We start from the raw sequence: 26077 nt of genomic DNA on the forward strand, positions 1-26077 counted from the left end.
TTATTAAATAAAATTTGTTTATAAATGTTTTTTGACAGCTGAGTGCTTTTTCGCGAGACGAATCTAATGAGCCTAATTAATCGATGATTGGCTACAGTGATGCTACAGTAACCATTCGCTAATCATAGATTAAGATACATCATTAGATTCGTCTCGCAGTTTAGCCCCAGGGTTCTGCAGTTAGTTTTATAATTAATATTTATTTAATACTTCTAAATACTAAAAAGTCCCTAGGACTTTTTTGAAGTCCCTCAATCTAAACACCCCCTAAACCAGCTCCAAATCTAGAACCGACGACTAGACTAGGGATGAGTGGATGACATTGACATCAGATGCCGATACCGAGGGAAGGCAAAACAAAATGAACCATCAAACATAATGCCAGCCTGGTAGAGCTCCGCAATTAGGGGAAAAAAGGGACATATCAAACTTATGCACAAATCTGTGGAACTTGCAGTACTCCTTTGCCCCGTGACAGCTGATGCACAATCCAATTCAACAAATAGCGGGAGTCGCTCATGATACACATGACGCATGCTATGACAGCAGGAGCTTCACTGGGTTGAACAAACAGCTAGGCATGGCACGCCAATCTTACTGTTTGAGGCATGTTCTCTATTTGCCTCACTGAACCAGAAATGGGCAGCAGATATTCAGCCTGCCATGGGCACTCTTGTGCGGTGTTACCTAACTAAAGATTGAAAGACCAGAATGAGCTACCATATCAATTTTTTCAGCCTATTCATCCTCCTCCGACAATACACTCCAGATCATCCTGCAGAAAAATACACAAGTGGCAGTTAGTTTCTCATTTGCTAGTGCAGACCTGCAGTAACTGTCAAGAAATAGAGTTAGCCATAACATCCTTACCAGAACAAGGACAGGAATAGCAGAACGATGAGACTAACTATCTTAAAAAGACGGCGCTTCTTCTCACGACCAAGTTGATTAAATATCTCCGTCACATCTACTAAATGTTGCCGCCGCTGGTACCTGCAAAGGCCATAAACATATAAATTTATTCATTGCAAATGCTGAAAGGAAAATAGATTGTTGCTTGCTTCAAGTAGTTTAATAACAAGAAAAGTTTCTGAAAACTAGACAGGTTAGCAACCATACACAGCAAGGAGAATTACAGCAACTATATCAAATGCTAATAATCATTGACATGGTACTCCCGATTTGTCGCAGTTCCTTTTACCCCACCTTTTTCAAGGATTGGGGGAATGAAAAAGGAATCTTCTAGGCTTAACAAGTCTACCAAGGTAAGGTATAACCCAAAACAACCAGAAGCAGAAAGGTATCCAGCCAGTTCCTAGCTATACTGTTAACTGATAAGATTTAGCTTTAAACAGCAGCAATAGAAACTGGTGCTATCAGTTTTGGAGAAAAAAATCATCTCATGTCTTCCATTATTCTTTCTTTCTTCAGCATTGAAACAACCAAAACAACCAGGAATGATTTGACCAACGTTTTAATGACAGAATTAGAAGCTGTGTAACTCAAATGTTTAATGTCTTGTGACAGCTACTTGCCAATATTCGCTGACATCATGTATACAACAGTGCCATAATTATCACTATCTATGTTTGGCTTCAAGCATATGGTGATTTGGTTGAATAAAATTAGAAGTTAGCTGCATAAACACATTCAAGTAACAACCAAGCTCATACAGCACATGTTAGCATAGACAGTGAAGACTGAAAGATGTAGGGGTGCAGACTGTGGCATAAGGTTGGCTGCAAAAGAAATATTATTTTGTTCTCAGATGAGGTACTCTATTTTTTTGTTAGAATACAAATTATGCTTTCTGCATGCTTATAGAGCATGCTTTTGCAAATATTCATGAATCATGATCCAATCCCATCGTGTGATATTTATAAGATGTTCATCATATGCATTTTAAATGTTCCTATACAAAATAAGATGTATGGAATTGCCAACATCACAACCTCGTGTGTGTGCAACTTTAACAAAAACACAAATGTTACCAGTTCACTATATCACTCACTAAACACAGCCATTGTAAGTTTAACAAAAACAGCATACAGGAGGCAAAGCACCTAAACAAAAGAGAACAATTTATTAAGTATGTAAAAACGGTCCCTACATTCATTAAAACTTTATGTTTCTTCCTCAGTGTTAATTGCTGATAAGATGCTGAATATGCAGAAATTCAAGCCAGTTAGTGTGCATATATGATTAGCATTTGGGTTAGAAAACTATTAAGAAACATATCAGCTACAATACCCCCTGAATCATGTAATCATCTTAGTATGTCATGTGTAAAGCGCCGAGCATAGAGTTAGAAGCAGATGACATGAGCCCTTAATGCATGATTGTTTCAAACCAAGAATTTGTGACCCAATAGCACAAAAACAGCTAAATCAGTTCAAAGCACCCATTTCCTCTTTTTCTTTTGGTTCTCAGTATGAATCCAGCGCGGTAGATTTTCAAACTTCTGATTGTCTATTTACTCTATCCATATTAGGTTGATAATTTAGCAACAATCAACACAATGCTACCTCATGATTTTCACATTAGATAAAACCTACAGGACCATATTATTTGTTTCGAAAGGTAATTATGGGACAAGCAGCACTTACAAAGTATAGTTGTAGTACACCATTGGGGCAGAAATCAAGAACATCGCCCAATGCCCAGATATGAGGAACAGTACGCTCAGAAGTACTTGCAATACGAATTCTGGCATAACCACCTTATTTATCCGAGAGGATGAATCAAACGGGTTGATATAATCAAACTCTAAATCTGCCAAGCACATCAACTGCAAAGACACAAGTAAGAAAAAATATTATCAGGAACAATTTTGTTAGCACAGGTGCCCTTTGGGCAGGCCTTGGGCCTGGCGCCCGAGCCCATATGGCTGGGCTGCCGTAGGGATTAGATGGATGAGGGCAGGATGGGGTGTTTCTATAAACCCTAATTATCCTTGCCTATATATGTAACACATGTACTCTGTATTCCATCAATCAATTAATCCCGAGACCTATTCGCTCTCAAATTTCAGTGTAAGTATGCTTGTCAGTAAAAACACGAGGGAAAAGACATCCAAATTCCTCCAAAACAGCATCTGCTAGGACAGAAAGTCTATTAAGTGTGAGCCTTGTGTAATTCCTATCGAAGGCCACAAACTGGCAGTGTAAACTATACCATACCAAAATATATGCATCGGAGATCTCGAGGCTCAACACATATACCGCACATCAACCACCAACCAGGCAACAAGTTGGAACCATCACTAGCATCTAACATCGCAACCAAATCCTGATTGCTTCTCCTCCAGCCAAATTGACAAATCAACCAAGGATTCGGATTAGCTACTCGGTCCGACCCCTAAACCACTGAAAGTCCGACTGAAACGACATTGACAACGGCAGCCTCAATTTCGCGGGGGATCGGCCATAGCAAGATCCCACGTGTGCCAAGGCACGGATACGGATTCGGGGCGCAGCGCTGACCTGGTAGATGACGAGCACGATGAGCGCGACGACGAGGAAGAACGCGGTGAGCCACACGAACACCATCTCCACCTTCCTCCCAAACCGACCTGGGGCCCTCCAGGCGGCGCGGATGCCTCGCTCTCTCGCTAGGGGGAGGCGTCGCCGGAGCCCTGGCCGAGCACGGTGGCGCCGGTGCGGCCGCCGGAGGGGTGGTCGGGGTGCAGGGGCGGTGAGCTGGAGGCGAGCGGGGTCGGTCGGTCTCAGATGCGTACTTCGCGAGGGGTTGCATTGCAAGCCTGAAAACAGTTCGCATTGACGGCACGTGACCGTGAACTGTAAAGAGAGAAAGGATGTCATAATTGATAATACAACTATACAAGGGTAGTTTAGTCATAATTCTCTTTCAAATAAATTTAGTCATAATAATCCCTTTTTGTTAGCAGCTGAACCGATCCGGCACAAAGCTGAACCGATTCTTCAAAAAACAACTGCAGGAGGAATTGACCTGAGTAGCTACAGTTGGTGGGGAACTTGCTTTAGGAAAAAACATTTTAATCTACAGTGTGTCTTGTTAATATAACAGACAATTCTCCTACCAGTTCCGTTCAAAAAAATAAGACATATAAAGGGTATACAGTTCGCATTGACGGCACGTGACCGTGAACTGTAAAGAGAGAGGATACAATCATATAAGGCTAGTTTAGTCATAATACTCTTTCAAAAGAAATTTGGTCATAATAATCCCTTAATTTGTTAGCAGCTGGACTGATCCGGCGCCACAAAGTAGACAAGGATGATGAACTTGGGAAATCGCAGGAGGATTTTGCTTAAAAAACTGATTGAGGAATTTACCTGAGTATTAAGCAGCACTAGTAATCTACAATGTGGTACATGTGTTCGCTGTAGTAAAGGAATCAACTTTTAGCAGCTGCAGGTCTATAATTCTATTTCTTTTTAAACAAAACAAAAATCATGCTTTGCTAATTCCTATAGGGATAAACTATTCCATAAAACAAAAAAAATCATGCTTTGCTAATTCCCATAGGGATCAACTATTCCAGCATTTCAAGAACGGTTAGTCAAACTCATGCCACTAACAATCTCAATCTGGCTAATAGGAATGTGACGAAGACATCACTCTCTCGGTAGGCATACCACTCGATAGCTTGTTCGGGGAGCAGCAATCCTTATTCATTCCATGTCAGTGGCCGCGAACAACAAATTTACAGAGTCAGTTAACATGAGATAATCCATTCGGAAAACCACAAGTATTAAGCAATTACATTTCCGCTACATGGTATTATCACTATATAAGCATAGTATGACATTGTTTAATAATATAATAATATTATCCGAATTGTAACAGAACAGACATCTTCCCCATTACAATATATATCATATAATTCGATCCAGACTCTAACACTCAAATAAACAAAAACAACCCTCACAGGTGAGGGGAGGGATAAAAACTGAGAATAGCACCCATAAAAAATGAACTTTGACACGGCAGATATCAGCAACAGATGTAGTACAACGTGCTCCACCGCTCTTAATTCTCCGCCAACGCCTCTTCACTGCCCCTAAAGATAATACATATATAAACAAACAATATTCAGAACAGCACCCAAGATATGGAGTACATGTCATAATCAATATTCATACCTTAAAAAAAAACCTTAGTCTGGCCACAAAAGCTTCATCCTGCACCATAAAGGTAACAACTATAGTAAAAAAAGCAGTAAAAAATGGTAAAGAGGTATCATGAACAAAAAAGGAACTAAATCACCATACATCCTCATCGCTAGAGTAATCATCACCTCCAAATGGCACATTTCCATTCACATGCCCCCCAATGTATGCACAACTATTATTTGGGTGTATAACATTCTGCTTAGGATTGGTGCAACCATAGCAACAACCTTCAAAAAGGAAAGCAGGTATTGTCATCTAAAAGTCAAATAACAAACCATGCATAAACATATTTGAAGTTTTGAACAATAGATTGGCAATTGAAGGTATTGAAAATTGTATGTATGCTTGTTATCAAAGTCTCGTGCACAAGCCAATTTTGAGATAGAACAAAAACACAAAGCACAAGAAAAATGCACAAGATTAGTTATCATATAGGGCAAACAAATTAGTAAGACTACATATTAGACAACTGGAGATCATATCCAACACTCTGCAACAAATTTACAACTACATCAACAAGTAAGTTCCGGATAGTGAAAGCCACGAATTTTATCACAACATCCTGTTGCAGTAAACTTGTCCGTATTCAAGAGGTGTCTTGTAATGAGATGCAAAAGTGTGCAACCATGCAACATTTTTTCATACCAATACCATGTGAATAGTGAAGTTAATGTGGAATAAAAGTAAGTAATACCATCATCTTTAGGTTTGATCATGCAACAACAGGTGACCGCATAACCATTTTTTATGCACATCACTTCAGCAAAGAATAGATTGACATCATCAGCTTTGTTCGCCTTTGTTGTGAAGTTAAAATGATAATAAGTCTTATTATTCTCATACATCCAGTCAAAGCTCACAAGATCTTCGAGTTCATGTGCAAGATCCTACAAAAAGAAAAGTAAGCATTGCATAAGCATGTGTGCATGTGTTGGGTAAAAGGAAGGGTTGGGGTTGAACCTTGTAAAGATTGTTATAATCATTATACTGGTCCACTACAGCTTTAACCAAGGGACGCATGTGATGCTTGGAATTCTTGCGTGGTGCATTGGGGCCTCTCTTTGGCATGCCATCGGGATAGTAAAGACATTGTTTAATAAGCCACTCTGCACGAGGACCTTCGGATGGCTTCTGGCATCTAATTCACATCAGAGAATTCTACATGATTAGCACTTAACTAGAAACACAGAGTGTGGAGGAATTTAATATAGAAGTGGTAGTAAATATTATGCAAATGTTATTGTGTCCCAAGTAGGGTTGGGGGGGGGGGGTCATTAAAAGTTGCTGGCACATAGATTGGCTCGAAGGAACAAAGCAATGTCTTCAAAACTATATGAACAAATAGATAATCAAATATGAAAAGTTTCCATGCCTATAATATATCAATGTATCACATCTTTCATTTGTGGACTCCCAAGTATTCTTCAGTGCCTGGCACTTTTAATCCAGCTAATGGGCAAATTTATTCTAGTTATCAACATAGTACTCGACACGGGATAACACATCCAGGTGGGTTTCCCTGGCTAACAAGTTAAAATCAAGACTAGAATAGATCTATGCAGCACGACATGGCAGACTCTGGGTGGGTGTTAATCTTTATGCGCTACAATTTGTACACTATATTGAGTTTACCCAAGGTTTTAAAAAACGCTAGACGCTAGGTGGACGCTAGCCTATGGTTTAGAGTTTTTTGTGATTAAACATAGATTAAACGTCTTTTGTGATTAAACGACACTGTGATTAAACGCAATGCTAGGCCAAAGTTTAGAGTTTAATCAAGATTAAACGTAGTTTTAAAACGTTTTTTAAAACAGGGAGTTTACCTACTTCCTGGAAAAAATATTTACTCGACGAAACTGTTTTGCTAAATGCCTAAATTTATCTGGTTCAGAACAGGATCTCAAATTAATGTAGCCTGTTTTCTAATCAGCTCTTGAGCTTTCTAGACCCCATAATTAAGGACATTTGCTCTGTTAGTTGTTCAAACTCTGAAAAGCTGAGACTGTAAAATCAATTTAGTGATACGACCACCACAAACAGGGCCTGAATTGTATGGAGAGATGCATAGGTTGTCCTTTTTATTTACTACTACTAATCAATGCTTGCAATGGAGAAATGAAGGTAGAACAGGGTCTAGAAGCTTTACATTTCTGGGAGCCGCCGTTTGTCAAGATGACGATTGACAGCAGCTTCAGCTTCCTGCAAGCTTCCAAATGGCCCGCCCAGATCAGGATACATCTGCAGATATCCTTTCCGATCCGTCCTAATGTAAAAGTCCTGATACCAATTCGGGGGCCTGCACAACAGAATGGGAGGCCCAACAGAAGAAGCTGATGGTGGAGAGTTGTCAGCTGTGTCAGGCAACACACTACTTGGACTGGCAGTGCTCAATTCTGCAGATGATGTAGCGTCAAGCAACTCCTCAGAGGATGAAACATCTGCTTCTTTAAGGGTTTGTGCAGATGCAGACTCGGCAGCACCTGCCATAAGCTTCTCAAGTCTGAAGGGGGAAAAGCTTGACGAACTATTAATGGTGCTATGCGGCACTGTCCGAGGACTGGAAGTGATTGATTCTTCTGATGATGAGAGCAACTCCTCCGAGGATGAAACATCTGCATCTTGCAGAGTTAGTGCGGATGCAGACTCAGCAACAGCAGCCACAAGGTCAGACCTGAAGGGAATAAGACTCGATTAGTACAGTGGACCTTACAAAATCCACATTCCAGAATGACCGTTGAGCAATATGCGTGAAGCGTTGATTTCAGCCTTCCATCTTTGTGATATTAGAAAAAAAAAACTTTGCCCATCCTGCCATTCTCAGTCCCCCTAACCCACCACTAAACAATACAAATTAATCATCGATCGCATGAAAAATCCGCATCTCCACTAAGCCGAAATCGCAAATAGAAAACGATAGAAAGCAAGGTTGGTAGTGGTCGTACGGAGGAGGCGGCGGCGGCGGCGGCGGTAGGGGCAGAGATGGCGAGTCCTCTGTTACCACCGGTGCCGAGGCTCGACGGGTTCCCCGGGGACGGATGGTGGGTCCGCCTTGCGTCACCCTCAGCTGCAGGTTTCGGCAGCCAAAAAAGTGACAGATTGCATTTCTGAGGCGCAAGTAGTTGCGAAACGGCCCCTTCACGCGAGGATGGTCGGTGTAGAATCTCCCGTCCGGGGCGCGGAAGACATTGAACAGTAAGCCGTCGGGAATCCTGATCTGCCCATAGGGCTCAGCGCCACCCTGGATGCGAGGAATCCTGATCTGCCCATAGGGCTCAGTGCCACCCTGGATGCGGGGATGAGGTTGCGGCATCGCCGGCTGGGAGCGCGGAGGAAGAAGGTCAATCGTGAATCGTGGTGCTAGGGTTTGGGCCTTTGGGGACTGGGGAAGGGAAGCCGGGAAGGGACGGGAACACGAATCGCTGCAGGATTTACAAAACCGGCCAAACCGGCCCAAATTCAAAATTCAAATTTGAGTTCAAAAAAATAAAAAATTCCAAAAAATTCCTAAAAATACTTCGAGGTGCGACGAATCTAATGGTGTCAAAGTTTCTCAAAAATTTGTTCGTTTAACATACTTTTCGGGCATTTAAAGTTAAACCAAAAAAGAAAAGAAAAAAAATGAGACGGTCCATTAAGGCCCACTTGGTAAACCGGTCAAACTGGCCGGTCAACCAGTCAAACCGGCCGGTATACCGTTCCAAACCGGTTACACATGCGATTTTAAATTTGGATTTGAATTCAAACCAGTCAAACCGGCCGGTATACCGGTACGAACCGGTTGAACTGAGTTTTTTGAATTCAAATTTGAATTTGACCGGTTTCTACCGGTTTCTGGCCAAACCGGTCCGGTATACCGGTACCGGACCCCGCCGGTTTGACCGGACCGGTCGGTTAATTAAACCCTGATCGCTGGATGGTGCGAGTGGTTGTAGACTTGGTTCGGCGTTCGGCCGAGGCTAGAAAATAAGCGGACATATCTAGTGCAAATCCATCCATCCATGTAGGGGTGGGTAAATTTAACCGAAACCAAAAAACCGAACCGAAAGAACCGGAACTGAAACCGAAATAACCGGAACCGAAAAATTCGGTTCCTTGTTCGGTTCCAGATATTGAAGAACCGAAATAACTGAAAAAATCGGTTCCTACTCTCGGTTAACCGAATTAACTGAAAGAACCGAATTATATAAATGATACTTTACTTCTTGCATTTTATAAGATTATATTTGGTTTATGTGCGATATTTTGCATCTGACTTGTTATATATTTGTGTTACTACCTTGCTATTGTTCTCTAATAGATTAACATAGTCTAAAATGAATATATTATTGCATAAATTTTCTTTATAACACAAATATTTATTGCCATCTTAGTCTCTCTCGAAAAAGTTCGGTTAGAACCGAAACCGAACCGAAATAACCGAAAACCGAAATATTAGGTTCCAAGAATTTTTGAGAACCAATCGATTCCCATTTCCTAAGAACCGAATTTCTTTCAAAAACCGAAGAACCGAACTGAAACCGAACCGAGAACCGAATGCCCACCCCTACATCCATGAGTATAAACTCTAATCTAGATCACAGGATGTTGATCCAACAGGCCAACCAGGAAAAAAGTGGGAGGGGAGATTTGCAAAAGTGATTAGGGGTGGAAATATGAGGGGGGATTTGCAACATCGTGTCCTATTGGATCAACATCCTATGGTGTAGATTAGAGTTTGCACGGAGGGGTGAGTTTTTTTTTTCGACTTTCAAGCTCGCTCTCTTTATTCACCTGACTCGGGATCAATAAGATCACGATCCACAAGGTTCTTTACAAAACTCGGGAGGGGATCAGACCATGTCACAGGTTGATCCGGGTCCCTTTGTAATCCAGAACAAGCCAGTTCATGAGCACAACCATTACAATTACGAGAAACATGTGAGAAGCTAAGAGTAACAAAATGCAAAGAGAGAAGCACACGAATCTCCCTAAACAGCACACCTCCTGGTGCTTGATCAAACCTATTCGTCATGACGGCCGCCACCAGATTAGCTGAATCAGTCTCAATGGCGACACGAGAGATCCCCTCCTCCATTGCCGCCTTAAGTGCCTCCAAGTAGGCTTCTCCTTCAGCAGACAGTGCATCATGCACCCATTTCAGACGTCCTGATCCTGCCATCACCCTGTGACCATTGCAGTCCCTGATCACATAACCCCAGGCTCCATCCTTTTCTGCTTCACGAAACGCAGCATCGGTGTTAATTTTCAGCACATCCCGTGGAGGGGGCATCCACCTGCTTTTTGCTCTTCTGCCATTATTTGCATGGCCCGTTGTATAATCCTCTAATTGGTGAGAACAGTTGGCAAATAGCACAGCTCGACGAGTAACATCTTCTACTGAAAGAGGCCCTTCTCCAGCATTAACTTTGTTGCGACTCATCCACCAGGACCACTTCATACAGATGATGAGGTGTCTTCTTTCCCGATTCAGCTTGAGTATCACCTCCACCACCCCTCGAGCAGAATGAACAGTGAACAGTTGTAATCTCACATCCTCTAAATTCAGATTTTGCCAACATCTCTTCACCAGCTTGCATTTTAGAAAACAGTGACCCCCGTCCTCATCTAAACGGCCACACACAGAGCATCGTGTGTCTATATTCATTTCTCTTCTGGCAATGTTCATGCAGAGTGGTAGGCTGTTATGGGCAAACCGCCAGAAGAATTGTTTTATCTTTGGAATGCAATCCAATTTCCAGATTTTCCCCCATACATTATCTGCTTCTTCAGAGTCTGAACCATTTGACGAACCAGCCTGCTTTATCTTTGATTGTTCTCTCTTATCCTCCATGAGGAATGTTGAGTACCTTCTCCTAGCTGTGATGAGTGAATTGTCAACCGTGCGGTTTGATCGTGTGCTTGGTCTTTGGTTGCAGGTACACGGGCGTCGAGTGTCGATGGAGAGCTGCCGTGGAGAAGCTGTGGCCGATGGACCATGCGGTGGACGGCGGTGAAGGGCAGCCGGGACCGGAGCTCGGGCCGGGCGGCAGCTGTGGCATCCACTCCTGGATCGAGGGCGCAAGTGCCGGTGGATGGCGGGTTTCTTGGTTTGCGCCACAAAACCAAGCTGGCGGACGGCGGTTGAAGATGTCAAGTCGTGGAGGCACGGGCGTCGGTCTCGGTGCTGGTGGAGAAACGGGTGTCGACGGCGTCTAGGGCCTCGCTGCGGGCGAGGAGGTGACGGGCGTCGGGCGGCGTCTAGGGCCGTCAGAAGACCGAGGCGGGAACGGCGTCTAGGGCCACGGCGTGAAGGCGGGAATCTTCCCGCGTGTGGAGTTTTGACGGTTTTCTCAAAACCGCCCCCGACTCGGTTTCGGCAGTTTTCCAAAAACTGCTCCCTCTGAAGATTCCAGAAGGACGCGTGGCGACATCAAAGTAATTGCGTTGGGTCGAAGCAAATATCTCCAAGTCGTCGCGGCCGTTGAATGGTCTTCAATGTATTTTTTCCGGTTTTGCCCCTATGGGCCTTCTAGTTTATTTTCAGCTCTAGGGGTAGTTTAGTCTTTTCGCGTTAGAGTTAGTGGGAGATATTTATGGATGCAAATCACCCCTCTCTCTCACACACACTTTTCTGTTGCCCAGGCGTGGAGAGCTCTCTCCCCTTGTGTTCTTCCTGTCTGTCTCTTCCTCCCCCTTCCTCTCCTTAGAGTAGGATTTTGGTGAATGGATTTTTAAGACTTTGTATTGAAATTGATCGGGAAAGGAGGTCCTAACCTCCTTGTGCCCTCCGGGCTTTTGAATTTGCATCAATTTCATACTTTGTGCCCTCCATGAGATGAGTTTTGGTTCTCCATGTTTTGTTCTTTGTGCATGAGATTGAGGGCGGTTTCTAGATGATTTTGTGACTCCTTGGGGGTGCCTCTAATCCATCTAGCCTAGTGCTAAAATCCCCGGAATCACTAGCCCCTTCAATTGGAGATTTTCGCGTTCTTGAGAAAACCCCGTTCTTGCTCGGTATTTCTTCGATTCCTCCTTTCTCATGGAGTGATTCTTCAATTCCTTCGGTGGACATGTTCAAAAGGTCTTTGTGATCGTGCCTACAAAATTTGGTGGGTTTCGGACCTCGTTTGATCATCCGATCATCGATTTCTCAAACCGAAAATCGAGCAGTTTTTCTCGGGCAGAATTTTTCCTTATCACCGGTTGAACCGGCGTTCGCCAATGATCAACCGGTGATCAGGGTTTTCTCAGCGTGACAGGGTTTCTTGCGTGTGCACCGGTTGATTTCTTGAATCTTCGCTTTTCACTGCGTCGGATCAACCGGTGCTAATGTTTTTGCATACACCGGTGCATTGAGCTTCTGTCTTTTGATCGTCGGATCAACCGGTGCTTGTTGTGTCGTTTTGGGGTCTCTCTGGACAACTGTACCGGCGATGGGGTTTGATTTTGTCAGTTTAACCGGTGTTCGTTGAGTCGTTTTTAGGTCTCTCTGGACAACTGCACGGGCGTTTGGGTTGGATTTTGTTGGTTTAACCGGTGCGTTGTTTTTCTCGTGCTGACTGTTTAGTCTCACCGGTTGAACCGACGTTGACAAGATTAGTCGCGTCGGATCAACCGGTGATACGTACTGTGTTGTTCTTCTGTGCTGCCAGCTCTGTCTCACCGGTTGAACCGACGTTAACAAATGTATCCTCGTCGGATCAACCGGTGATATATACTGTGCTTCCGTGAGAATTTTTGAGTTTTAATTTGCTCCCATTCACCCCCACTCTAGTCGCATTCTCGGTCCTTCACTCCAGGACATGATAGGTGGATTTCACAGAGAAGGTGCCTCTATGATCATAATGCCATGCCACCACATGCCACCATATCATCATAATCTGGTCTGATCGGAATAGATAGAATGTTCTTCGCATCCTCTGGCCATAAGATCTCACAAATGAGTTCCTCATCCCATGTGCCCGTGGCAGGTGAAATCAGATCAGACACTTTTGACAGAATAACTCTTCCTATGGGTGTGATCGGCCTCCTTGTGACCTTGTTTGGAATCCAAGGGTCACTCCAAATATTAATTTTTGTGCCATCTCCCACTCTCCATATCAGGCCTTCCTTCTGTGCTTCAATCCCTCGTAATAAGCTCCTCCAGGAGTATGAAATCCCTGGTTTTTCTTTTGCAGTCAACAAGTCCCCATTTGGGAAATACTTAGCATGTAGAACCTGTGCACGTAGTGAATCCGGTTCCATGATCAGGCGCCAACCATGTCTAGCTAACATAGCCAGGTTAAACAAATGTAGATCTCTAAAGCCCATTCCACCTTTCCTCTTCCTGCTGCACAACCGATCCCATGAGAGCCAATGCATCTTATTTTCATTTTCCTGTTGAGCCCACCAAAATCTGCAGACCATTCTTCCAATGTCATCACACAGCGATTTTGTCAAGTCAAAGCAAGATATAGCATACGATGGAATGGCTTGTGCTACCGCTTTTATCAACACATCTTTCCCTGCCCCGGACAAGCATTTCTCCTTCCACCCCTGGATTCTCTTCCAGACTCTTTCCTTCAGATAAGCAAAAGTTTGGGCCTTGGATCTGCCCATGTATACAGGCAGTCCAAGATAATTCTCGTTTCTAGCCTCTGACCCAACTTCGAGTTCTGCCATAAAACGACTTTTTGTTTGAACTGAAGTATTCTTGCTAAACATCACAGATGACTTGTCTTTGTTTATTGTCTGCCCCGAACAATCCTCGTACAGCGATAGAACATTTCACACATGATCCACACTCCGGTCATCAATTTTGAAAAGGAGCAAGGAATCATCCGCAAACAATAGATGATTCTGACCTCTAAAGATCACTACCTCATCTCCTTTGATAGCATGCCTGATGATCCATTCGCTCGAGCCATTTGGAGCAGCTTCGGTCCCCCAAAATGTAAATTCTTTCTTTGGCTTATGCATCGAGAGAGACTGAGTACGAATGCAAGGTTACATCATTGCAATATGCAACCTTCTGGACAGTGCCCATCGTGCCTCTTGGAGGAAGATTGTTTTCATCTTTTTATTGCCTGTCCGTGTAGCACTAGCTTCTGGAACTATTGTGGCATTGATGTGAGTTCAATGTCGCAGACCTTTGGAGTTGAGCAATTGTGGTTGGAAAACTCTCTGCAAGAGAACAATGCTAGAATTAAAAGTACCATCTTGACATGTTTACTTTGGAATATCTGGAAATGTATGAATGCGAAGGTATTTCGACAAGAGGATGAAGTGAACTCAGTGATCGCCCAACGGTGCAAGGTAGATTTAGTTCTCTGGTCTTACAGATGCTCGTCCCCCTCTGACAAGATGAAGATCATAGAGTGCAGTAACATTTTTCTGCAGGTGCAAGGGCTTTTAGACAGTAGATTAGTTTTCCTGTTTCTTTTCTTTTTCTGCTAGTTTTCTAGGACCATGTAAACTTTGTAAAATCATTGTAATGTTGTTGATATGTTTTGCAATAAAATTCCAGGCACCCTAAGGGGTGCCGTAGTTCTTTCAAAAAAAAAAAACAGGCAGTGTTGGCATCACCTACAGCCGTGGTAGTGGACGGTGCTGTGGACTTGGCATTGGCCGCAGCGAAGGATTCGGCGGTAAGGAGGAGGAGATACAAGGGAAGCATGGGAGGCGACGGTGGGGAGCTCGGGCCAGGCGTGGGGTGCCCTGGCACACAAGGCGACGGCGGGGAGCTCGGGGCGTCATAGCCGTGTAGGGTGCCGTGGTAGGTGAGGCTTTGTTTTGGTTGTGGCGGGCGGGGTACTACGGTGATGTGTGAGAAAAACAATCCGTTTTGGGCAAAAACATCCCAAACAATCCGTTTTGGGCAGAAACATCCCCTAACTCACAATTTCCATAGGTCTACACCTTCTCCTACCTCTCTCCACCCGACAGATGGGTCCAGCATGAGAGGTACAGTGCGCCCGATTTAGATGAGAAATATTTTCAATTGTTTTTTATCTTTATAGTATAGATTATCCAAATGGTAACAGAACGGACATCTTCCCCATTACAATATATATATAACATGCTCCACCGCTCTTAATTCTCCGTCAACGCTCACACAGGTGAGGGGAGGGATAAAAACTGAGAATAGCACCCATAAAAAATGAACCTTGACACGGCAGATATCAGCAACAGATGTAATACAACGTGCTCCACCGCTCTTAATTCTCCGCCAACGCCTCTTCACTGCCCCTAAAGATAATACATATATAAACAAACAATATTCAGAACGGCACCCAAGATATGGTGTATATGTTGTCATAATCAATATTCATACCTTAAAAAAAACCTTAGTCTGGCCACAAAAGCTTTCTCCTGCACCACAAAGGTAAGAACTATAGTAAAAAAAGCAGTAAAAAATGGTAAAGAGGTATCATGAACAAAAAAGGAACTAAATCACCATACATCCTCATTGCTAGAGTCATCATCACCTCCAAATGGCACATTTCCACTCACATGCCCCCCAATGTATGCACGACTATTATTTGGGTGTATAACCTTCTGCTTAGGATTGGTGCAACCATAGCCACAACCTTCAAAAAGGAAAGCAGGTATTGTCACCTAACAGTCAAATAACAAAACATGCATAAACATATTTGAACAATAGATTGGCGATTGAAGGTACTGAAAATTGTATGCTTATCACCAGAGTCTTGTGCACAAGCCAGTTTTGAGATAGAACAAAAATGCACAAGATTAATGATCATATAGGACAAACAAATCAGTAATACTATATATTAGACAACTGGAGATAATATCCAACACTCTGCTACAAATTTACAACTACATCAACAGGTAAGTTCCAGTTAGTGAATGCCACGAATTGTTTCACAACATCCTGTTGCAGTAAGCTTGTCCATATTCAAGATGTGCCTTGTAATGAGATGCAAAAGTTTGCAACCATGTAATAATATTTATACCAATACCATGTGAATAGTTAATGTGGAATAAAAGTAGGAAATACCATCATCATTAGGTTTGATCATGCAACAGCAGGTGACCGCATAACCAATTTTTACCCACATCACTTCAGCAAAGAATAGATTGACATCATCAGCTTTGTTCGTCTTGGTTGTGAAATTAAAATGATAGTTTCTAGGCCTTAGAAGTTTCTAGGCCTCGTTGCTAGCAACCATGACTGCCCCCAACCCTGACGGCGACGACCCCCGTGCCGCCGGCCACCGCCCCTTGCAGGCCTCCAGCTCCAGATCCCCGAACCCTGAGGCCCCCCTATTCACCCTTTCCCCCGGATCTGGTCCCTCCCACCCACATGGCGGCTCCCCCAACGGTCTCTGCTTCAATGTCCCGACTGACTCCGTGGAAGACGAAGAAGAACTGCTGCTCTGGTCCACTCCGCGCCCGTCCTCCAAGGGCAAGGAGGTGGCGGTCGAGAGCCGCGGCTCCCCCCCGCCCGCTCGTCGCAGTCCTGGGGGCTTCGTGGATGCCCGTCGCCCCCCGCCGCAGGAGCCGCCGATTTCGCGCGGGTCGGGCAGATCGCGCTTCCCTTCGGTCGCTGTGCAGCCGGCTCCTTCCCACCCCTCGGTCGCTGTGCATCCGGGCAGCCATGTCCGGCTTGGTTCGCTGGTCGTTCCTCTAATCGACGCAGACGGATTTCGTCTGGTCGTCAACAAGCACCGCCTCAGATCTGCACGTCCCTTACACCGTCGCGCCTCGGCTCGGCGCCCTGTTCCGGCGGATCTGGTCGGCCGGTGCTTCAACTGCATGACTTTCAACCATGTGGCGGCCCGGTGCCCTTTCCCGACGCGCTGCTTCAGGTGTGAAGGCTTTGGGCATTCTTTCAGAACTTGCAGGCGTCGTCGCCGGGTCGCTCCTCCTCCACGCGGTCGTGCTCAGCCTGTTCGCTGTGTTGGTGTCGGCCGTGACGCCACGGCTGCGCGACGCCAGGACAACCCCGATGTGGGCCCCTTCGGTGTCGGCTGTTCAATTGAGACGCCATTGCGCTCCCATACACCGGCGATCGGCGGGTCACTCACTTTGCCCCTGCGTTTCGGCCGCATCCGGAAAACCGGGTCGCCCACTTCCTCCAGTCTGCTACCGCCATGCTACGATCCGGTGGCCGATCTTGCCGGTCTTCAGGCGACTGTGCAGGACTCCCGCTCTTTTGATCCTATGGTCGCTGAATTCAACATGCTGGATGGCGGTCATCTTCCGGTTGCCCTGGTTGATGATGACTTGCTGCGGCCTCATGGACTTGATCCGCCAGCTACGGTCGCTGCACCGCCTGACCCAATGATCTTTGAAGCCATGAACTCAGCTGCTCTGCTTCCACACTCACCATGGGTGTCTGCGGCTTCTGCTGGGCAACACTCGCCCAGGTCAACCATGGCTGGCTCTGTTCCGCTATGCTCAAGCCCTATTACTCATGGGGCTTCTAGTCCATTGGGGGCAGTTCCTCTGGGGGCAGGTCCATTGGACACGGTCGTTAACTCACGAGCTTCAGCGGTCGCGCAGGATGGCCAAGCTGGGCCACCCTTGCTGGAGTCGGTTCATTTTGATTTGTCGCCCGAGGCTTCCGTGCGCATGGGATCGTCTTCTTCAAAAAGAAATGTAACTTTGTCGCGTGGCTCTTGAGCCCCTCTTTCTCTTCATTTTTTTGAAGGTGTTAGCACTCCTGTGAAAGGAACAGTCGCTGATTTTGCGGCATCTGTGGGTGGGGCTCCTACACCGGAGATTTTAGCCGTGTCACCCACAAGAAGAAGAGCTCGTGCTCCGCCAGCGATGCCGGTGTCCATCAGGCGCAGCGAAAGGCTGGCCAATAAGTCAAGACACAGGGCGACGAAACCTGCTCTCCAAGCGCAAAACGTTATGATGAAGCGCCTTGGAGTCACATCGCCGAGTCGCCCACCGGACGCCAACTCCTACCAGCGATTTGTGGATTTTTTCTCCTCTACCCTCAGTACGTCACACTGCGAGGCTTTAGATATTCTTTTGCCTACTGGTCTAGGTATGGCCACGGTTGCTGCGACTGATATGTCGCCCTGAGTCGCTGCTATGCTGTTGCATATGCCCCTGTCGCACATTGGTTTCTAGATGATTGCTGAAAACATTCTCATTTGGAACGTGCGTGGTCTGAATTCTCAGGCCCGACGCAATGTTGTTCGAGAACTGGTCGTGCAGGAGCGAATTTCTCTCATCTCCTTACAGGAAACTAAGCTCGATGATTGTGATGATAGGCTAATTCTTGATATGTTTGGCCCACTCTTTGATTACTTTTACCTCCCGGCTGCTCATACTTGTGGGGGGATCTTTCTTGCTTGGAGGAAGGACATCTGGTCGGCTTCTAATCATGTTAATCGTGATTACACACTGCTAAGATCGTGCACAATGCTACAGGGGTTGATTGGTGGCTCACAAGTGTCTATGGGCCACAAGGCGACCAGGAAAAAATCTTGTTCTTAGATGAGCTAAGAACTATCAGATCATCCTGTGCGGATCAGTGGATGGTATGTGGGGACTTTAATCTAATCTACAAAGCCGAGGATAAAAATAGTAATATGTTGAATAGAAGAATAATGGGTCATTTTCGACGTTTCATTGATGAGGCAGAATTGATGGAGCTGCATCTAAATGGTAGGCGCTTCACGTGGTCGAATGAGAGAGATGCGCCGACACTGGAACGGCTTGATCGTGTTTTTTGCACGGAAGATTGGTCGCTTCTGCTTCCTGATCATAGGCTTTCTGCATTAGCCTCCGAGTGCTCAGACCACGCTCCTCTCCTACTCCACACTGACTGCGCTTTGCCACATTTTAAGCGTTTTCGTTTTGAAAACTTCTGGCCAAAATGTGACGGTTTTCTGGAAACGGTCGCAAAGGCGTGGAATTCGCCTATTCCCTGGTCGCAAGCAGATGCATTTCGCACCTTGGATTTCAAGCTAAGGGAGGCAGCAAAAGCTCTCACCAGTTGGAGTGCCAAGCGCATTGGCTCTGTGCGCCTACAGCTTGCGATCGCAAAAGAAATTGTGCTTCGCTTTGACTGTGCTCAGGATAGCAGAATTCTTGCACCTCATGAGCTAGCTCTACGTCGCAAAGCAAAGCTGTGTTCCTTGGGTTTGGCATCTTTACAAAGATCTATAGTAAGGCAACGATCTCGCATCACCTATCTTGCTGAAGGAGATGCAAATACAAAGTTTTTTCACTTGCAAGCGTGCCACCGAAGTCGAAAAAGTTATATTGCTAAGATCAGATCGCAGGAGGTCGAGCACACTCATGATAATGATAAAGCCGAGGCTTTTTTTCAACATTTTGATGGGTTATTGGGCACACCCGGCCGTCGTGGTTTCAGGCTTGATTTGGCTCATCTGGGCCTCTCGACGCTAGGTGACACCCAAATTGATCACTGCTTCAGCGAGGAGGAAGTGTGGAAAACCATTCTTGAAATTCCGGTGGATAAGGCGTCAGGGCCGGATGGTTTTACGGGTGCTTTCTACTGGCATGCCTGGCCGATCATTAAGGAGGATGTTATGAATGCTTTCCACGCTCTCTGGTCCCTAGATGGCAGGAGTCTTTACTTACTCAATCAAGCTTATATTTTCCTGCTGAGAAAAAAACCAGATGCATGTTTGGTGAGTGATTTTCGGCCTATCAGCCTCATACACAGTTTCATTAAACTTTTTACAAAAGTTTTGGCTGGTCGCTTAGCGCCACAAATGGATAAGCTAGTGAGTCTTAATCAGAGTGCCTTCATTCGTGGTCGAGTGCTGCATGACAATTTCAAAGCGGCACAGCTTACAGCTAAACTTTTGCATCGAAAAAAGAAGCCAAGTGCTTTGTTCAAGCTGGACATTTCAAAGGCGTTTGATTCGGTAAATTGGAGTTTCCTGATAGATTTGCTTACTCACATGGGTTTCTCCAGAAGATGGATCAACTGGATCTCCATGATCTTATCCTCGGCCAGTACGAAGATCATTTGCAATGGTTCCCCAGGTCATCGCATTTGTCACGCTCGTGGCCTCAGACAGGGCGATCTTCTGTCTCCTTTGATCTTTGTGCTAGTGATGGAGGTCTTGAACGCACTTTTCAAGCTAGCCGATGAGAGGGGACTGTTATTTGGACTTGATCAGTCGGTGGCAGAGAGAGTTCTCCTTTATGCTGACGACGTCATACTGTTCCTTTCTCCACAACAGCAAGATCTGGTCCTGGCAAGAGGTATACTGCAAATTTTCGCCATGGACTCTGGGCTGCACAGCAATATTGATAAAAGTATCATTGCTCCAATACATTGTAACCTGGAGGATACAGTGACATTGCTGCAGCATTTTCCTGCAAAGCTGAGCCCCTTGCCAATGTGCTATCTGGGTATCCCTTTAGCAGTTGGTAAACTACGTAAATGTGATTTACAGCCCCTGGTCGATAAGGTGAATGATTCCTTGCCCACCTGGAAAGCTAAATGGCTATCTAAAGCTGGTCGCGCGGTCCTTGTTAAAACAAAATTGTCGGCCATTCCTGTGCATACTGCAATGGTAATTACTTTGTCTCCTTGGGTAATCCAATGCATTGATAAGCGTCGCAGAGCCTTTCTGTGGGCAGGTTCTGACTCCGTGAGTGGAGGCAAATGCAGCTTGGCCTGGCCAAAGGTCTGCAGACCACCTGAACTGGGTGGTCTAGGCTTGTTGGACCTGCAGACTTTCGGATATGCTCTGAGAATGAGATGGTTGTGGTTCAAAAAAACTGATTCCAGCAGGCCGTGGGCTCAATTGCCTGATCAAACTGAACCTTTGGTTGCTGCGATGTTTCATGCTTCAATCCAAGTTCAAGTGGGAAATGGGCGATCAACTTTATTTTGGTCAGATCGTTGGTTGCAGGGAAAGTGCATCCAGGAGCTTGCCCCTTGCTTGTTCAATGCGGTTGGGTGCCGAACAGTAAAAACCAGAACGGTGGCGCAGGGTCTACCCAATGACAGTTGGGTCCGAGATATCAAGGGTGCATTAACTGTCTAGGTTATTTTGGATTTCTTTTTGGTTTGGGATGCAACACGTAACTTAGTGCTTCAAAATGAAGTCCAGGACATGTTTCTTTGGAAATGGACGAATGACCACCGTTTCTCCACTGCCTCAGCCTACAGAGCCTTCTTCATCGATCAGACTGAAATACCTGGCGCCAAGATTTTGAAAAAAGCACGTGCCCCGGGCAAGTGCAAATTCTTCATTTGGTTGGCCCTCCACGACCGGTGTTGGACTGCTGAAAGAAGAAAGCGGCACAATCTCCAGGACAACGACTCTTGCATCCTCTGTGCTCAGGAATCGGAGTCCATTGCTCACCTGTTAGTGGGTTGTTCTTTCACTAGAGAAGTATGGTACCATATCCTGCTTCGGCTGCGCTGGCATGCTCTCACGCCGGATAGACAGTGCTTTGACTTGGCTGATTGATGGACCTCCGTTCGCAAGAGACTTCAGAAAACTGATCGTCGTTGCTTTGACTCCTTGGTCATTCTCACTTCGTGGTTCATTTGGAATGAACGTAACCGGAGGACCTTTGATAATGGGGTCAAAACGGTTGTTGAGCTGATTTCGGCCGTGCAAGAAGAAGCACTGAACTGGGTGCTTGCGGGTTTCAAGCAACTTGAGGTTTTCACAGCTGCTATTGGTAGTGTCACTGGTCGCCAAATCGTTCCTTTTGTAATTTAGTTTTTGTTTCCAGCGGGGTGTGACGAGCATTGGAACTCTCCTCCAATATGCTCGGTTTGTATTGAACTTTTTTCTTCTCCCTCTTAATGAAATACGTGCTCAGGCACGGTCGCGAAAAAAAAATGATAGTAAGTCTTAGTGTTCTCATATATCCAGTCCCAGCTCACAAAATCTTTGAGTTCATGTGCGAGATCCTACAAAAAGAAAGGTAAGATTTGCATAAACATGTGTGCATGTGTTGGGTAAAAGGAGGGGTGGGGGTTGAACCTTGCAAAGATTGTGATAATCATTATACTGGTCCAATAAAGCTTTAACCAAATGACACATGTGATCCTTGGAACTCTTGGATGGTGCATTGGGGCCTCTCTTTGGCATGCAATCGGGATAGTAAAGACATTGTTTAATAAGCTACTCTACACGAGGACCTTCGGATGGCTTCTGGCATCTAATTCACATCAGAGAATTCTACATGATTAGCACTTAACTAGAAACACAGAGTGTGGAGGAATTTAATTTAGAAGGAACAAAGCAATATCTTCAAAATGAGGAATGTTGAGTATTCTATCCTACTTATGATGAGTGAATTGTCAACCGTGTGGTGTGATCGTGCGCTTGGTCTTTGGATTGCAGGTACACGGGCGTCGAGTGTCGACGGGGAGCTGCCGTGGAGGTGCTGTGGCCGATGGACCGTGTGGTGGACGGCGGTGAAGGGCAGCCGGGACCGGAGCTCGGACCGGGAGGCAGCTGTGGCGTCCACTCCTGGATCGAGGGCGCAAGCGGCGACGGAAGGCGGGTTTCTTGGTTTGCGCCACAAAACCAAGGAGGCGGACGTCGGTTGAAGACGCCGAGTCGTGGAGGCACGGGCGTCGGTCTCGGGACTGACGGAGGCGACGGGCGTCGACGGCGTCTAGGGCCTCGCTGCGGGCGAGGAGGTGACAGGCGTCGGGCGGCGTCTAGGGCCGTCAGGAGGCCGAGACGGGAACGGCGTCTAGGGCCACGGCGTGGAGGCGGGAATCTTCCCGCGCGTGAGGTTTTGGCGGTTTTCTCAAAACCGGCCACCTACCCGGGTTTCGCGGACCCTCCAAAACCGCGGACCGGTACTTCGTCGACGTGGCGGCATCGCAGCAAAGACTTCGAGTCGAAGAAAGAAGCTCCGCCGTCGATCGAGGGTGTACAGCGGGCTGCTGCAGACCCGACTGGTCTGACCGGTCCCCTGGACCGGTCTGGCCGCAGCAGCTGGGTATGAAAACCCCCCACCAGCCCGTGGCTGGGGGAGTCTCTTGAGTCTTTTGTTTTATCTGGGTTTTTCCTTCTCCCTGCCCCTGCTCTAGGTTAGGGCCAAGAACTCCAACGCAAAAGAGGGTTAGGTATAGCTAATCTCTCAAATCTAGAGGGTGGATGATGGGCGGATGGCTCTAGCTTTGTATAGGTGAATTCCTCCGAAATTGATGAATGAAATCCTGTTGAATTTTACCTTTGTGTGCTGAGTACTCGTCCTCTCCCCTCTCCTTTGCGTTTTGATCTTGATTTCTCCTTTTTTGGGATGTTTCGTGTTTAGAGGAATCAAGCTCTTGGATTCGTGTTTTGCCGAACTCATTGTGACGATTCTGATCTATCTAGCCTAGTGGCAAAACCCCTAGAATCGCGAGTTCTCACGAATTGGAAATTTTGAGTTCTTGAGAAAACCCCAATCCTCTTTGATCTTCCCTCGAATTCTCACGATCTGTTGATCTTTTGGGAAAGATCTCTTGGGGATATGTTCATGGGGTAGATGCGAAGCTATCCTCCAAGTTTCATCGAATTTGGACTTCGTTTAATCAAGATTTGACATTTGGAGCTTTGTTGGCGGGCTGTCTGGGAGCGACCGGTCTGACCGGTCTGAGTAACCGGTCTGACCGGTTTGGAATTTGAATTCCCAGCCCAACCGGTCTGTGCAACCGGTCTGACCGGTCTCTGCAGTCCAGTTTTGCGTTTCGACTCGCTTTGCTTCCGCGCTGCTATCTGGGTCTTCTGCTTCGAGATAGTTTGTCCATAGCTATTCTCGCTGACCTAGGTTCGAGGGCTTGCGGTGATTTTGGGATATAGGCCGACGTTTCAAATTTCGAAGAAATTTTGATCGGCTCTCATTCACCCCCCTCTGGTCGCCGGCTTCGGTCCCTCACAAAACTCTACAAACACATGGATAATCAAACATGAAATGTTTCCGTGCCTATAATATGTCAATGTATCGCATCTTTCGTTTGTGGACTCTCAAATATTCTGCGGTGCCTGGCACTTTTCAATCCAGCTAATGGGCTAATTCTTGTCTAGTTATCAACATAGTGCTCGACAGGGATAATACATCCGGGTGGGTTTCCCTGGCTAACAAGTTAAAATCAAGTCTAGAATAGATCTATGCACGACATGGCAGACTCTGGTAGTCTGGTTGGGTGTTAACCTTTATACACTACAACTTGTACACTATATTGAGTTTACCTACTCCCAGGCAAACACATTTACAAGAAGAAACTGCTCTGCTAAATTTATCTGGTTCAGAACAGGATCTCAAATTAATGTAGCCTGTTTTATAATCAACTATCGAGCTTTCTATACCCAAAATTAAGGACATTTGTTCTGTTAGTGGTTCATGTTCTGAAAAGCTGAGACTGAAATCAATTCAGTGATGCGACCACCACAAACAGGGCCTCAATTGTATAGAGATGTATATGTTTTCCTTATTATTTATTACTAACCAATGCTTGCAATGGTGAAATGAAGGTAAACAGAGTCTAGAAGCTTTACATTTCTGGGAGCCGTCGTTCGTCAAGATGGCGTTTGATAGCAGCTTCAGCTTCCTGCAAGCTGCCAAACGGCCCGCCCAGATCAGGATACATCTGCAGATATCCCTTGTGATCCGTCCTCATGTAAAAGTCCTGATACCAATTTGGAGGACGACACAACAGAATGGGAGGCCCAACAAATGAAGCTGACGGTGGAAATTTCTCAGCCGTGTCACGCAAGTGCAGCACACTACTTGAACTGGTAGTGCTCAATTGTTCAGACGATGCAGACCCAACAGCACCTGGGAAGGAGCTCGAGGAGCCATCGATGGTGCTATGCGGCAGTGTCCCTGGACTGGACGTGATTGGTTCTTCAGATGATGGGAGCAACTCCTCCTCCGAGGATGAAACATCCGCCTCTTGCAGAATCAGCTCGGATGCAGAGTCGGCCACAAGTTCGTCAGACCTGGATGAAGAAGGGGAACTCATCGATCAGTATAGACTGCAGAGAGGGCCTTACGAGATCCGCGTTCCAGAAATCAGCACGAACCCCCTCAAAAGAAATCTGCCCTCTGATCCTCTTCTTGCTGAAAACACATTAGGTAGGGAGGCGAGGCACTCACACTGACATTGATGATTACAAGCTGGGTGAATTTCGCAATGATCCTCGCACTGGATCCTCTTCTTCGCCGAATCTCACCGCCAGTGCCGCCGGAAAACCAGACGCGGATTAGAGAAGTATTACGGTGGGTGGAGAGCTGGCTGAGAGTTCATATGACAAGAAGAGAGAAGGGAGCGGGCGTCTCCCTATCCGCCGACTGAAACCGGCTAAGAGCCCCTCTACCCACTGCGATTGGATGAAACAGGACGAGGCTGCTGCCGCTGGAGCCATCAGAATCGCTCCGCGATCCCCTCGCGCTCGCGATTTGGCCTAGCAAGGTGATCCCGCTGGAAGGTTCACTCCTGGGATGGGTCGATCTGTGGAGGGGTATCCTGGTGTGCGATGTTCTTTCGGATAGCCCCAAGCTCCAGTACATCCCAATGCCTACGCCGATGCCAGGCAATGAGGGTCTGGGCGAGCCAACATATTTTAGAGATGTCACTGGCTGTGGGGATCTGATCAAGGTAGTCGAGGTGGAATACGTACAGATATAGTGGCACTGTAGTCACCGATACCAGCAAGTGCATACCTGAAGATTGGACACTTGTCACACTGACTCGGAGGCTTGGTTATTCCAGGGATTGGGAAAGAGGCCATGAACTCGACATTGGGGGCATAACAGTCTCTCAAGACTTTTGTGGGCGTACAGATGTGTTGCCTCGGTTCTGTGATGAGAATGGAACCCCATCCGTGAAGAGAATGCCACTCGGCGTCCCAACTTTGTGTGAGTGGAACAACATTGTGTACTTTATGTGCAGGGTTAACGGCAAGGACTACAATGATTGGGTGGTTGCTGTTGACATGAGCGCAAACAAGTTGTTAGCAGTATCCAGTTTTTATGCA

The 26077-nt window shown here is 46.0% G+C and overlaps 4 protein-coding genes across 9 annotated transcripts; all 4 read right to left on the reverse strand.

Annotated features, from left to right (window-relative positions):
- Window positions 1-403: 403 nt before the first annotated feature.
- On the reverse strand, window positions 404-3794 carry LOC120670887 (protein cornichon homolog 4-like). The gene is made up of 4 exons (XM_039951066.1): window positions 3483-3794; window positions 2607-2788; window positions 871-993; window positions 404-775 (listed from the first exon to the last, which is right to left on the reverse strand). The coding sequence occupies exons 1-4, from the start codon at window positions 3546-3548 to the stop codon at window positions 739-741; spliced, it is 408 nt and encodes a 135-aa protein (XP_039807000.1). The 5' UTR covers window positions 3549-3794; the 3' UTR covers window positions 404-738.
- A 941-nt stretch (window positions 3795-4735) lies between these two features.
- Window positions 4736-8589, reverse strand: LOC120669941. 3 transcript variants are annotated; one of them, XM_039949860.1, is made up of 8 exons: window positions 8439-8563; window positions 8099-8393; window positions 7303-7827; window positions 6117-6294; window positions 5851-6043; window positions 5256-5383; window positions 5127-5165; window positions 4736-5044 (listed from the first exon to the last, which is right to left on the reverse strand). In XM_039949860.1, exons 1-8 carry the CDS (start codon window positions 8464-8466, stop codon window positions 5036-5038), a joined length of 1395 nt encoding a protein of 464 aa, XP_039805794.1. In that variant the 5' UTR covers window positions 8467-8563; the 3' UTR covers window positions 4736-5035. The 3 variants fall into 3 exon arrangements, with proteins under 3 accessions (XP_039805794.1, XP_039805793.1, XP_039805795.1); XM_039949859.1 differs by having other exon boundaries at window positions 8099-8589; XM_039949861.1 differs by having other exon boundaries at window positions 5282-5383; window positions 8099-8571.
- Window positions 8590-9918: 1329 nt separating this feature from the next.
- On the reverse strand, window positions 9919-10425 carry LOC120670404. Its single transcript, XM_039950488.1, has one exon. The coding sequence runs from the start codon at window positions 10423-10425 to the stop codon at window positions 9919-9921; it is 507 nt and encodes a 168-aa protein (XP_039806422.1).
- Window positions 10426-15092: 4667 nt separating this feature from the next.
- LOC120671028 lies at window positions 15093-25665 on the reverse strand. 4 transcript variants are annotated; one of them, XM_039951253.1, is made up of 7 exons: window positions 24596-24725; window positions 22082-22259; window positions 21945-22008; window positions 16135-16263; window positions 15602-15703; window positions 15448-15485; window positions 15093-15362 (listed from the first exon to the last, which is right to left on the reverse strand). In XM_039951253.1, exons 2-7 carry the CDS (start codon window positions 22187-22189, stop codon window positions 15354-15356), a joined length of 450 nt encoding a protein of 149 aa, XP_039807187.1. In that variant the 5' UTR covers window positions 22190-22259; window positions 24596-24725; the 3' UTR covers window positions 15093-15353. The 4 variants fall into 4 exon arrangements, with proteins under 4 accessions (XP_039807187.1, XP_039807183.1, XP_039807186.1 ...); XM_039951249.1 differs by having other exon boundaries at window positions 15576-15703; XM_039951252.1 differs by lacking the exons at window positions 15093-15362; window positions 15448-15485; window positions 16135-16263; window positions 21945-22008; window positions 22082-22259 and adding an exon at window positions 25197-25664 and having other exon boundaries at window positions 15575-15703; window positions 24596-25039.
- Between the last annotated feature and the right edge of the window lie 412 nt (window positions 25666-26077).

This window comes from Panicum virgatum, chromosome 4N (assembly GCF_016808335.1).
Source record: "Panicum virgatum strain AP13 chromosome 4N, P.virgatum_v5, whole genome shotgun sequence".
NCBI classification, from domain to species: Eukaryota; Viridiplantae; Streptophyta; class Magnoliopsida; order Poales; family Poaceae; genus Panicum; species Panicum virgatum.

Excerpts from the sequence above, each read along its gene's own strand:
- LOC120671028 (XM_039951249.1), bottom strand. The coding sequence starts at position 22,189 with ATGCCAAAGAGAGGCCCCAATGCACCATCCAAGAGTTCCAAGGATCAC. Across the intron at positions 16,264-21,944 it reads ATATGAGAACACTAAGACTT|ACTATCATTTTAATTTCACA; the intron begins ACTATCATTTTT and ends TAAGGCCTAGAA. Across the intron at positions 15,704-16,134 it reads GATCAAACCTAATGATGATG|GTTGTGGCTATGGTTGCACC; the intron begins GTATTTCCTACT and ends TCCTTTTTGAAG.
- LOC120670404 (XM_039950488.1), bottom strand. The coding sequence starts at position 10,425 with ATGCCCCCTCCACGGGATGTGCTGAAAATTAACACCGATGCTGCGTTT.
- LOC120670887 (XM_039951066.1), bottom strand. The coding sequence starts at position 3,548 with ATGGTGTTCGTGTGGCTCACCGCGTTCTTCCTCGTCGTCGCGCTCATC. Across the intron at positions 2,789-3,482 it reads TCGTGCTCGTCATCTACCAG|TTGATGTGCTTGGCAGATTT; the intron begins GTCAGCGCTGCG and ends GTGTCTTTGCAG. Across the intron at positions 994-2,606 it reads GTGTACTACAACTATACTTT|GTACCAGCGGCGGCAACATT; the intron begins GTAAGTGCTGCT and ends TGGCCTTTGCAG.
- LOC120669941 (XM_039949859.1), bottom strand. The coding sequence starts at position 8,466 with ATGCCGCAACCTCATCCCCGCATCCAGGGTGGCACTGAGCCCTATGGG. Across the intron at positions 6,044-6,116 it reads ATTATAACAATCTTTACAAG|GATCTTGCACATGAACTCGA; the intron begins GTTCAACCCCAA and ends TTCTTTTTGTAG. Across the intron at positions 5,166-5,255 it reads ATTACTCTAGCGATGAGGAT|GATGAAGCTTTTGTGGCCAG; the intron begins GTATGGTGATTT and ends TTTATGGTGCAG.